This window comes from Cetorhinus maximus, chromosome 23 (assembly GCF_964194155.1).
Source record: "Cetorhinus maximus chromosome 23, sCetMax3.hap1.1, whole genome shotgun sequence".
Lineage (NCBI taxonomy): Eukaryota > Metazoa > Chordata > Chondrichthyes > Lamniformes > Cetorhinidae > Cetorhinus > Cetorhinus maximus.
The window spans coordinates 958557-972222 of NC_135901.1; the positions used below are offsets into that span (position 1 = coordinate 958557).

A 13666-nucleotide genomic window follows, 5' to 3' on the forward strand; every position below is an offset into this window, starting at 1 on the left:
GCAGGGGAGTGGGACTGGTTGATTTGCTCTTGCAAAGAGCCAGCACAATGGGTGAAATGGCCTCCTTCTGTTTTGTAATCATTCTTGGACTGCATGAAAAAAGACCAACACTGGAGGCCAGAGGCCAAGCTCTGGAACAAACACTCACCCCAATACAATTCAGTTCCTAATTAGTTCATCTCTGTTTCTAGACTCGATTCTGTGAGCAACACCTACAATCAAACAAAAACAAAATAATGCAGTTGCTGGAAATCTCAAAAATGATGAGCAAGTGCTGGAAATACTCATAAGAGTAGGCAGTAACTAAAGGAAGGCAAAGAGAGTTAATGTTTCAGGATGTGCAGAATGAATTAAGGGGAATAAAACTGGAGCAGAATTTGATGGTCAATTTAAGCTCAGAAGAAGATAAATGATCTCTAATGCAGGAAAAACAATTCCTGACCATGGGAAGATAAAACTGGTAAATCAGCAGTGAATAGACAGGGGATGAGCAGCAGTGGAAACCTCATTTAGACACAGCTGGTAGGAATAGCAGTAAAGCACCAAACATGGTTAAAAGATATCCATTGCTCAAGGCAGAGGAAATTACACAATGGCAGGGATTGAGGACAGTAGAGGTGAAACAGAAGGATAGATGGGCATGGATTCAGATCCACAGAAAAGGAGCCACACCAGCTCCAGAGCAATGTAACCACAGCACAGCACTAAAAGTTCTAAATTGTCAATGAATGTTCAATAATACACACCTCTGAAACAATTTCAGTTTTCAATATTAAAATATCCTGCTGGAGTCTGCAGCTGGAAAGATATCAGAAGCACCGGAGTCAGAGAAAAATCTGGCAGTTTTGAAATCTTCTAACTCCCTGTAAAGGGAGATTACAAAAGATATAAGCAACAGTCGAGGTTAGAAAATCAGAAGAGACAAACATTTCTCTTGGTTTGAGTTTGCTGTGTGTAAATCCTCCCCTTCTAACCCGCTGGAAAAGGAGTGTCCAAAATCCATCACTGTCAGTCTAGGATAGAAATTCACAACAATTCAAGGGACCCCTCTCTTGCCCAGGATTACTTAAACAAGGGCATAGGTGCATTGGAAGCAATTCTGAGAAGGTTTGGAATGAGGATATTTATCTTCTGAGGGAAAGTTGAGCAGGTTGTGCCTATACTCATTGGAGTTTAAAAGAATGAGAGGTGATCTTATTGAAGCATGCAAGATTCCGAGGTAGCTTGACAGGATAGACACTGAGAAGATGTTTTCCCTCACAGAAGGATCTAGAATCAGGGGCCACAGTTTAAAAACAAAGGATCTCCCATTTAACACTGAGGAGGAGAAATTCCTTCCCTCTGAGGATTGTCAGTCTTTTGAATTCTCTTCCCCAGTGAGCAGTGGAGGCTGGTCATTGAACATATTCAAGGCTAAACAGCCATGACATTACTAAGAGGGGAAGCAACCTTGATGGGCCGAATGGGTGCTCCTAATTCTGATGCTCTCATTTTTCTTCAGACATCCACCCATGCATCCTGCAGCATATTGCCCATCCTCTAATCTGGGCCTGTCATTAGCTCTTGTGCACAAAGTGGGCGTAAAATCAACGAGGGAATGATTTTCTCTCCTGGCCACTGGGACCCTGAAGCCCCGTTACGTCACTAATATGATCCCGCCCCGTTACGTCACTAATATGATCCCGCATGCGCACTGCTGCCGCTGAAGCAAGATGTTCGCGGAGAAACGCCTCGGAGCTGTAGACTCGGGACCAGCAAGATTTTATTTGGGGCTTGATACCTACATCGGGTTTTGCATTTCCTTACATCTCCCTCCCCACCCTCACTTCCAGGCTGTGTTCCTTCCACCCGCACTCGCCCATCGCCAAAATCCTCCCGCATTCGCACGGCTCCGAGCAAAGTGAGACTGCGCATGCTCCAGATAAGTCAGCTCTGCGCCTGCGTATTAGCCTCCTGCAGAGAGAATAGAGCACATTCACACCCGCAGGGAATCCTGGGTAATAGCAGCGCCTTTGTAATATCCAAACACAGAAAAGAAAATCATTTTGTTGCGCAATTGAGATAAATTAATTTTAAAAATCCCTTGAATCTGTGCGCTGCTATGTTCCATTTCTAAAAGTGATTTAAACATCTGCTCTCCTGTGGAAACGCCCTGAGATTTTAGAACGTTTCCCATTGGTTTCCCTCTCTCTATCACCTCTGAAGGTTCTCACTTTGCCTGGCTTCAATCCTACAGTCACTGGTTGCTCTAGCTTTCCCTCGCTATCTCCTGATACTGAATATTCGCCGTTTTATAGAATGATACAGCACAGATGGAAACCATTCTGTCCACCATGCCTGTGCTGGCTCTTTGAATGATAGAAACATAGAAAGTAGGAGCAGGAGAAGAGGCTGTACACCATAGGAAAGACTTTCCTTCATCCCTCGCAGCTAATAAGGACTCACCCATCCTACATGATTAGGTTTTCTATCACAAGGGTGGCCTCAATTTGAATAGGGTCTCAGAAAATAATTAGTTTTGTTCAGGGATCAAATAGGGAGCATGTTTCCCTTTAGAGCCCTTGGAGAATAAATACTGTGTTTGATTTTATCCAACTGGAACACGATGTGAATGGTGCTCGTGCTCCTGGACTGTGTCCAGGGTGAAGTTCTGTTCCTGCCATATGATCCTCCCCCAAGGTTGTCCTTTCAGAGCTATTTACGATTGGTGGCTGAGCATGCACCCAGACCTGTGTTTCTCAACTCTGTCCAAATTAATCCGGCCCTGCAAAATGAAAGGTCCCAATGGCCATATCCTATCTGAATGATGGCCCTGAGGAACATTGCAGATTTATGATACAGGCCCACTACCCACAGTAAAAGGATGAGACCAGTATATCCTCGTAGCTAATGGAATGTTTACCTAGTGGATTGAAGGATTCCCTTTCTGTAAAAATGATGCAGTCACTACAGCTAAAATCTTCTGGAAACAGATCTTTACCAGATAGGACTTTCTGAAAAGGATAAAGAATGATAATGGTTTGCATTTCACAGCAGAAGTAATGCAGAAGCTCTGTGATCTTATGGGTGTGCAATAACATTTCCACATCCCCTACCACCCAGAGTCCAGTGGGATCGTCGAGAATTATAGAAATGACACTGAAAAATCTGTCATGAATGGAGCTGATGATCTAGTCAAGGTCAATAACTGGGTCACTGCCTTGCCTGGTGTCTTAACCATTCACTCCCCTCTTGTTCAGTCCTGGTCACGGCCCATGATAGGTTGGCCAATCCAGATTGTGAATCCTCCCGGGGTCCCACTCCTCATTGCTACTCGACAGGCTCTGGACCAGTTTCTCCAGAACCTCCAACAAACCTCAGCATTCTCCCTGCTAAAGGCAGTGGAGAAGATGGTGCTGCCCGTCTCAACACCTCCAGGGAGAACCACCCCACCCATTACTTTAATTATTCAATGTGAGATGAAGTTATGTTAAAAGCATTGTGAAAAGGGGTGGGATTAGAAAGCTAATTGGGAAAGTCCATTTGATGTTCTGGATAGATTGGGAAAAGCAAATCTTATATTAGCGAATTGGAAACGAGAGAAGGGAACACAATATCTGAGTTACCATGAAGATCAGTGCAAACTGTACAAAATGAAAAAGTCAGATAACCAGATGGAGAATAAATACTGTGTTTGATTTTATCCAACAGGGACAAGATGTGAATGGTGATCGTGCTCCTGGACTGTGTCCAGGCTGAAGTTCTGTTCCTGCCGTATGGAGCTCCAGCCAGGTGATGTTAAACACTCAGGTGGGAAAGACAAAAATCCAGAACAATAGTTTCAAAACAAAGCTGATTGATTTCATATTTACCCAGAATATTAAACTCCAGCCAAGTTAGAGAGGCTATTACTATCAGAAACAAGCACTGACTCTCAGGATGAACATGGTTCTGCCCTGGGTGTGATGAACAGAAACAATGATAGCAGAAGCCAGTCCTTGCAGTCACTTGTGAATGCGTTGGTGTCTCATCCAGTTGGATGTCTGAGTGAATCCCTTCCCACACCCACAGCAGGTGAATTTTATCCCGCACTGATTGTGACACTGACACTGTAAGCTCCTTTTACAGGCTAGCAGTGAGGGATGATTTACAGACAGAAACCTCAAACCAAACATCACATCAAAATCTGACAGGGTCACTCAGTTCATCAGGACCTGAATATCATCAGCCTTTAAATGTGGAAGGAGCAACGTTCTGCCAGTGGAAAAAGATCTTAAAAATAAGTGTGATTGAAAAATCCTGAGGCACACACACCCGAGTGAGAGTGTTCCAGTGAACTGACTGTGGAAAGAGAACCAGCTACACAGCCTGAAAAAACACCATCCAATTCACAGTGTCGGGGTGCAGGGGTAAACTGTACACGTGTTTGTTGTGTGTGAACAAGGCTTCATCTTGTCATCCAACCTGGGGAGACACAAGGAAACCACACCACAGAGAAACCATGGAAATGTTGGGACTGTGGGAGGGGATTCAGAACTCCGTCTGTGATGGAAATTCATCGACACAGTCACACTGGGGAGAGGTCATCCGAATATGGGAAGGGATTCACTCCACTATCCCACCTCACTGCATACCAACGTGTTCACTCAGATAAGAGAGTTTTTAACTGTTCCAATTGTGAGAGGAGCTTTAAAAGCAAAATTAATCTGCTGACTCACCAGCGAGTTCATACTGGGGAGGGGCCATTCATCTGCCCTTAGTGTGGGAAGGGATTCACTCAACTAACCCACCTCACCTCACACCAACATGTTCACTCTGACACAAGGCTTTTTAGATGTTCCAACTGTGAGAAGAGCTTTAAAAGCAAAATAGATCTGCTGACTCACCAGCGCATTCACAATGCTCCAAGTGTGGGGGGGATTCACTCTGTCCTCCAGCCTGCTGACACACCAGTGAGTTCACACGAGGGAGAGGCCATTCATCTGCTCTGGGTATGAAAAGGGATTAAGACAGAAATATGGTGGAGGGCCCGTGCAGTTTGGTTGTTGTGTGATTTGATTTTAATAAGTTATCTCTTGGCCCTAATGGCTCCAATTTAAATCGGAAGACGAAATAAAGCATGATTTTCAACAGCGATGTCTTTCAATGGCGGGGCGTTTACCCAGCATTCTCCGCGGAGAAGAATGTGACCTATCCAGACCACAGCCGCTTTCTGCGCAGGTGTATTGCTGGGCTGTAACCGGAGCCTGCGCAGTGCGGTCACTGACTGGGGCATGCGCAGTGCGGGTTGTGCCTGGAGTTAGGCGGAGAAGGGAGAAACAATCGCGTGAGGGTGAGTTATGGAGCCAGTGGGTGGGTGGAGAGGATTAGAGCCAGCGGAGTGGACGGGGAGGCTTCATAAACACCCGGTGGAGGCCTCAAATCCCGACTAAAAACCTACCGATCCTATTTACACGGGACGGGGCGCGAGAGCTCGTGAACTCCTTTGGGTTAGAGGTCCGGCTGAACGGCCGCCATCTTGAGCGGGGTCAATGTGCAGCAGGGCGCATGCGCGGACATCCCTGTCCCTGTCAGCAGGAGGAGAGAATGTTGTGATTTTTCTATCCTGGACTGACAGGGGTGGGCTTTGGAAAGTCCTTTTACAGGGGATTAGAAGGGGAGGATTTACACACAGCAAATTCCAACCAAGAGAAATGTTTCTCTCTTCAATTTCTATCCTGGAATTACAGTGATGGTTTCCATAAACATACAGGTTACTGGAAGTGGAAGATTGACAGACGGGAAACTCAAATCAAGCATCACATCAAGATCTGACAGACTCACCCGATTCATCAGGACCTGAATATCATCGCCCTTTGAATGTGGAAAGGAAAATGATTGTCTCAACTGTCTGTGGGAGAAGATTTCAGGTATCAGTGTGACTGGAAAAGCACCGAGACACACAAACCCTGGTTAGAGCACACATCAGTCGTCTCAATTTCTCTGCTCCTCTCACCCACTCTAACCTGTCTTTCTCTGAACTTGCCGCACTCCTTCTCTCATGTCCAACCCTGATGTTGTCAGCAAACCTGCTGACAAGGGTGGTGCTGTTGTTGTCTGGTGCACTGAACTCTACCTCGCAGAGGCTCAGCGTCAACTCGCAGACACTTCCTCCTACCTCCCCCTGGACCATGACCCCACCACTGAACATCAAGCCATTGTTTCCAGGACTGTTACTGACCTCATCTCCTCTGGAGATCTTCCTTCCACAGCTTCCAACCTCATAGTTTCCCAACCTCGGACAGCCCGCTTCTACCTCCTATCCAAAATCCACAAACAGGACTGTCCCAGCAGACCGATCGTGTCAGCCTGTTCCTGCCCCATGGAACTCATTTCTTGCTATCTTGACTCCATTCTCTCTCCCCTTGTCCAGTCCATTCCCACCTACATCCGCGATTCCTCTGACACCCTACATCATATCAACAATTTCCAGTTCCCTGGCTCCAACCGCCTCCTCTTCACCATGGACGTCCAATCCCTCTACACCTCCATCCCCCACCAGGATGGTCTGAGGGCTCTCCACTTCTCCCTCGAACAGAGGCCCGAACAATCCCCATCCACCACTACTCTCCTCCATCTGGCTGAACTTGTTCCCTCACTGAACAATTTCTCCTTAAACTCTTCTCTCTTCCTCCAAATAAAAGGTGTGGCTATGGGTACCCACATGGGCCCCAGTTATGCCTGTCTCTTTATGGGGTATGTGGAACATTCCTTGTTCCAGTCCTACTCCGGCCCCCTCCCACAACTCTTTCTCTGGTACATCGATGACTGCTTTGCTGCTGCTTCATGCTCTCGTCTGGACCTGGAAAAATTTATTAATTTTGCTTCCAATTTCCACCCCTCTATCATTTTCACATGGTTGATCTCTGACACTTCCCTTCCCTTCCTTGACCTCTCTGTCTCAATTTCTGGTGATAGACTGTCCACCAATATCCATTACAAGCCTACCGACTCCCACAGCTACCTTGACTACAGCTCCTGACACCCTGCTTCCTATAAGGACTCCATCCTATTCTCTCAGTTCCTTTGCCTCCGTCGCATCTGTTCTGATGATGCCACTTTCAAAAACAGTTCCTCTGACATGTCTTCCTTCTTCCTTAACCGAGGTTTTCCACCCATGGTGGTTGAAAGGGCCCTCAACCGTGTCCGGCCCATCTCCCGCGCATCCACCCTCACGCCTTCTCCTCCCTCCCAGAACCATGATAGTGTCCCCTTTGTCCTCACTTATCACCCCACCAGCCTCCGCATTCAAAGGATCATCCTCCGCCATTTCCGCCAACTCCAGCATGATGCCACCACCAAACACATCTTCCCTTCACCCCCCCGGCGGCATTCTGCAGGGATCGTTCCCTCTGTGACACCCTGGTCCACTCCTCCATCACCCCCTACACCTCAACCCCCTCCCACGGCACCTTCCCATGCAACCGCAGAAGGTGCAACACCTGCCCCTTTACTTCCCCTCTCCTCACCGTCCAAGGGCCCAAGCACTCCTTTCAAGTGAAGCAGCATTTCACTTGCACTTACCTCAATTTAGTCTAGTGCATTCGCTGCTCCCAATGCGGTTTCCTCTACATTGGAGAGACCAAACACAGACTGGGTGACCTCTTTGCGGAACACCTTCGGTCTGTCTGTAAGCATGACCCAGACCTCCCTGTCGCTTGCCATTTCAACACTCCACCCTGCTCTCATGCCCACATGTCCGTCCTTGGCCTGCTGCATTGTTCCAGTTAAGCTCAACGCAAACTGGAGGAACAGCACCTCTTCTTCCGACTAGGCACTTTACAGCCTTCTGGACTGAACATTGAGTTCAACAACTTAAGATTATGAACACTCTCCTCCATCCCCACCCCCTTTCCAATCCCCCTTTTTTCCAATAATTTATATAGATTTTCCTTTTCCCACCTATTTCCATTATTTTTAAATGTATTTCCATCCATTGTTTTATCTCTACTTTTTAGCCTATTTCGATCCCTTCCCCCCCACCCCACCCCCACTAGGGCTATCTGTACCTTGCTTGTCCTGCTTTCTACCCTTAATGTCACCTATTAGCACATTTCTTAGCTAATATCACCACCGTCAACACCTCTTTGTCCTTTTGTCTATGACATCTTTTGGCAATCTCCACCTATCAGTGGCCCTCTATTCAGCTCTACCTGTCCCATTCCCACCCCTTAAACCAACTTATATTTCACCTCTCTTCTATTTTTCCTTAGTTCTGTTGAAGAGTCATACGGACTCAGAACGTTAACTGTGTTCCTCTCCGCAGATGCTGCCAGTCCTGCTGAGTTTTTCCAGGTATTTTTATTTTTGTTTTTGTCCTGGAGAACTGCGTTCAGTTCTGGGCAACAAACACCAGGAAGGATAGAATGGCCTTAGAGGGAGTGTAGCACAGATTTATCTGAGTGATCTGAGCACCAAGGGTTAAGTTACAGAATGAGATTACATAAAAGAGTCACAGAGTCATTATGACACAGAGGAGGCCATTAGGCCCATTGAGTCCATGCCAGCTATGTAGAGCAATCCAATCAGTCCCTTTCCCCTGCTCTATCCCTGTATCCTTGCAAGTTTATTTCCCTCATGCTTCTGTCCAATTTCCTTTTGAAAACATTCATCATGTCCATTTCCACCCCTTCGTAGGCAGTAAGCTCCAGGTCATTCCCACTCACTGTGTAAAAATATTCTTCCTCATATATCCCATACCTTTTAACCAAAACCTTAAATCTCTGTCCTTGAGTCCTTGTATGATCAGCTGATGAGAACAGCTTTTCTTTGTCCACCTTATCTAAACCTGCCACAACCTTGTACACCTCTATCAATCTCCCCTCAGCCTCCTTTGCAGGAACCATTCTGGTAAATCTCCTCTGCACCTTCTCAAGGACCTTCACATCCTTCCTGAAGTGAGGTGACCAGAACTGGATGCAATTCTCAAATTGTGGCCTAACCAGAGCTTTATAAAAATTCAGCATAACTTCCCTGTTTTTGCTCTCAAAACCACCACTTATGAAGCTCAAGATCCAATCTGCTGTGCTAACCACTCTCGTAATACATTCTGTCACCTTCAGAGATCAAAGCCATGAACACCCAGGTCCCTCTGTCCCTGCACACTCTTTAGAGCTGCGCCATGAATTATATCTTCCCTCTCCCTATCCCTCCTGCTAAAATACATCACCTCACTGTGAGGGCTGTAATCCCTGGAATTTAGAAGATTAAGACCTGATTTGATCAAAGTTTTCGGGATATTAATTGGAACTGACAGGGTAGATAGGATGAGTGGGCGGAGTCTACACACAGAATCAGGTTCCAGCATCGTTTCAGGGAGAGAGTTCCAGATCCTGACAACTCTCTGTTGGTGCACTTCCCTGTTTTTGTACTCAGTGCCTCTATATCTGATGCCCAAGACCCAATATGCTTCACTGACTACCCCTCAATCTGCCCTGCCATAAGAAATCGATCCCACAAATGGTTTAATCATCACCCGTACTCACAAAGCCTATATGATGATACAAGATGTAAAATAGTTCCTGAACACCACACACCCATCCCCAAGGTTATGTCATCCCATCTACAAGGACCTTGATGTTTGGATGATAAGGGAATTATCCAGGGATTTCATAAGTCAGAATGCAGGGAGAGAGATGGGTGGACTATGACCACCCAGTAGCCAAGATCCCGGTGTTAAGGCAGTTTTGGGAAAACACCACGATCGTCCCTGTGATAGTGACACCAGTAAAAAGGGTGGAGGGAAGAGAGGGATCAGTGACTGGGCTGGAATAGGGGCCACGGCTGGCACGGCCGCTGGGAAGCACTTAGACATGGAGAATATGTGGGAACAGGACGAGGCTGTGAGGCAGCAATGGACAGGAATCTTCAGTAAAAGAAATAAAAGGCAGAGAGATGAAATCCTGGAACAACAAGAAGGAGTGAAATCCAGAAAAGAGATGGTGGACGGACTGACCGAGAGAAAGGGAATGGTCAGTGAGATCATTCAGCAGAATAAGATTGAGGTGAAAGGTCAGAACATGTCTAAAGCTGTTCCCTGTGTGATGTAAGGAGGGTTTTTATTGGATCAGGTACAACAAGGCCAGGAGGACATTGAAAAACAATAGAGAGCCCAACAATAGAGAGCCCAAAGGGTCTGGAGGGGGAGGGTTAATAAACCCAGGGAGTCACAGGACCAGGAGGACTTAGGAAAACAATCGAGAGCCCAAAGGGTCGGGAAGGGGTGTGTTAATAAACTCAGGGAATCACAGGCTGCACAAACTTCAAATGTGAGCCCAGACCCATTGTAAAGCACTGAACAAATAAATCCTGGATTTTACTGAGCCTCTTTTCTGTGTCCCAGCTCCTGGAAATACTGACTGGAAAGGGACCGGAATATCAGGAGGCTTCACACCGCTGGCTGCTCGTGAGGAAGTGATCTCCGATCAGATTAATGTGCTTCTGCTGTGAGTATTTAATAAAGTGTCTGAACCTCTCATTGTGCTTCCTGTCCAATATCCCCCTCATCCATGGATCTTCCATTTTACCAACTGGGAAAATAATTGCCTGTCCACTAATTGGTCTTGATGGCAGCTGGTTTACCCAGAGTGCTCCATGTGTCAGAAAATCCCCCACCAATGAGAACAGGCACTCAGAGTGCCAGCGTGGGGGCCGGGCTGTGCTAGGAGCATGCTCAGTGCGGCTGGTGGAGACAGACTAGGGTGGAACAGGCAGCTCAGGAGGCTGGAGGAGATTGTGGACGCAAGGGAGGAATTGGAGCCGGGGGTGGGTCATGATTAGATGATCGCAGATAATTCTGGAGGGTTGTAGGGCTGGAGATCCCCACAATGTCGGTCAGCGAGCACAGGGGTGATGGTGAACAAGACTTGGTGCCAGTAAGAACATGAGCAGCTGAGTTTTGGGTGACCTCCAGTTTCTCTGGAGTTGCATCTGGGAGCCAAAATGTTGCACATTCGAATAGTCCAGTTTAGAGGGAACTAAGGAATGGATGAGTTTCAGCAGCAGATGAACTGAGGCAGGGGCACAGTTGGGCGATGTTACTGAGGTGGAAATGGGTGGTTTTAGTGATTTGTAGTCAGAAACTCAGCTTGGGCTGAAATATGACAACAAGATTGTGAACAGCCTAGTTCAGCCTTAGAGAACTGCAAGAGGAATGGAGCTGGTGTCTGAGGAGTGGATTTTGTAGTAGGAACTGAAGATAATGGCTTCCCTCTTCCCAATATTTCAATGGAGGAAATTTCTGCTCATCCAGTACTGGATGTCCAACAAGTCAGGAGAGTGTGCGAGTTGGAGGGGAACTTGGAGGTGATGGTGTTCACATACACCCTCTACCCTGCTGCTTCTCGGTAGGGGAGGCTGAAGGTTTGGCAGATTCTGTCAAAGTTCTGGTTGACTTGAAGATGCATTAAATGCTCCTTCACCTTTCATGAAACAGCTTTTCATGGTCACTCTTTCCTAGTGTCAGCCCCACAAATTACCAGATTGATTCAGCTCAATTTCACAACCTGCCTTTGTGTTTTTGTGGGTTTTCTCTCACTCCCTCTTTTATAATCTACATCAGTTTCACAGGGTTTAGAAGGGGAGGATTTGCAGTTGGGAAACTGGAAACCAAACATCATATCAGAATCTGACGCAGTCACGCAATTTATCGTAACCTGGATATCATCGGATTTTGAACATGGAAGGAGAAAGCACCGTCCGCAGTGGAGAGAAACTGTACATGTGCTCTGTGTGTGGACGAGGTTTCAGCCAATCGTCTTGTCTGTCAGAACATAAATGCAGTCACAACAGGGAGAAGCCGTGGAAATGTGGGGACTGTGAGAAGGGATTCAGATGCCCGTCTGACCTGGAAAAGCATCGGCGCATTCACACTGGGGAAAGACCATTCACCTGCTCCACGTGTGGGAAGGGATTCACTATTTTAACCCACCTGCTGGCACACCAGCGAGTTCACAGTGAAGAGAGACCTTTTGGGTGCCCAGACTGTGGGAAGTGCTATAAAAGTTTTGGGGAACTGATGTCCCATCAACGTGTTCACACTGACGAGAGACCGTTCAGATGCTCCCACTGTGGGACTGGGTTCAGGCGATCATCTCAACTCATTGTACACCAGCGAATTCACACTGGGGAGAGACCATTCACCTGCTCTGAGTGTGGGAAGGGATTTACTCAATCATCCAACCTGCTGACACACCAGCGAGTTCACACTGGGGAGAGGCCGTTCACCTGCCCCAAGTGTGGGAAGGGATTCACTACCTCATCCAGTCTCCTAAGACACCAGCGAGTTCATAAATAATTACCAGGACTGAAGGATGTTCATTGGGGTCTGTTTTTACTGATGTTAATATTCTCCAGCCCAGTTATAGGGGTTAATATTCTGGCTAAAAGTCAAATAAATCAGTTTTGTGTTAAACACAGTGTTTTGAATCTTTTTAATATCTCTAACATAAGTTAGTTCCTTCTGAAGGGCTCTCCCTCTCCCCTGTCTCCTTCATCCTCACCTCCAACAACAAGTGTGAGGAGCTCATGGATCTTTTCTATCACCAAGATTGAGACAATCCAATTAGCTGCCTCTGCTGCTTCTCTCCCTTCCACTAGTCTACTAGGCCAAACTGCCTCTAAAGTTCCCCCTTGTCCCAGCCGTGCACTCGCATCTTTCTCTACTTTCTCTCTAATCTCCTCTCATGTCCTCTGAGGTCTCATCCTGTCCATGAGACCCACCTGGTCTATCGATCCTGTTCCCACTAAATTGTTGATCAATCAACTTCCCCATATTAACTGAGTTTGTTAACAGTTCTCTCTCTTCAGGCACTGTCTCTCACTCCTTCAAAAAACAAACCCTTGACCCCATCATCCTTGCAAATTACTTCCCAATCTCCAACCTCCCTTTCCTCTCCAAAGTCCGAGAACATTTTTTCGCCTCCCATATCTGTGTCCATGATTCCTCCTCCAATCAGATTTCTGCCCTGCCACAGTACTGAAACAGCTCTTACCAAAGTTACAAATGACGAGGAACTCACCTCCTGACTCCACAAAGCCTGTCCACCATCTACAAGTACAAGTCAGGAGTGTGTTGGAATACTCCCCACTTGCCTGGATGAGTGCAGCTCCCACAACACTCAAGAAGCTGGACACCATCCAGGACAAAGCGGCCCACTTGATTGGCACCACATCCACAGACATTCACTCCCTCCCCCACTGATGTACAATAGCAGCTGCGTGTACCATCGACAAGATGCACTGCAGGAATTCACCAGGGCTCCTTAGACAGCACCTTCCAACCCACGACCACTACCACCTAGAAGGACAAGGGCAGCAGACACATGGGAACACCACCACCTGGAACTTCTCCAAGTCACTCACCGTCCTGACTTGGAAATATATCACCGTTCCTTCACTGTTGCTGGGTCAAAATCTTGGAATTCCCTCACTAACAGCACTGTGGGTGTACCTACACCACATGGACTGCAGTGGTTCAAGAAGGCAGCTCACCACCACCTTCTCCAGGGCAACTAGGGATGGGCAATAAATACTGGCCCAGCCAGTGAAGCCCACATCCCGTGAATGAATAAAAAAAACATCCGATGTGACTGTGACAAGGATAAACTCTCCCTCTCGACCTGTCTGCAGCCTTTGACAAGGTTGACCA

The 13666-nt window shown here is 47.0% G+C and overlaps 1 protein-coding gene across 5 annotated transcripts; it reads left to right on the forward strand.

Annotated features, from left to right (window-relative positions):
* The first annotated feature begins 5270 nt into the window (after positions 1 to 5270).
* Positions 5271 to 12371, forward strand: LOC144697577 (uncharacterized). Of its 5 annotated transcripts, none has more exons than XM_078569618.1 (3): positions 5271 to 5311; positions 5732 to 5930; positions 11587 to 12371. In XM_078569618.1, the coding sequence occupies exon 3, from the start codon at positions 11696 to 11698 to the stop codon at positions 12311 to 12313; it is 618 nt and encodes a 205-aa protein (XP_078425744.1). In that variant the 5' UTR covers positions 5271 to 5311; positions 5732 to 5930; positions 11587 to 11695; the 3' UTR covers positions 12314 to 12371. The 5 variants fall into 5 exon arrangements, with proteins under 5 accessions (XP_078425744.1, XP_078425743.1, XP_078425745.1 ...); XM_078569617.1 differs by lacking the exon at positions 5271 to 5311 and adding an exon at positions 9909 to 9989 and having other exon boundaries at positions 5484 to 5888; XM_078569619.1 differs by lacking the exon at positions 5271 to 5311 and adding an exon at positions 9913 to 9989 and having other exon boundaries at positions 5484 to 5888.
* The last annotated feature ends 1295 nt before the right edge of the window (positions 12372 to 13666 follow it).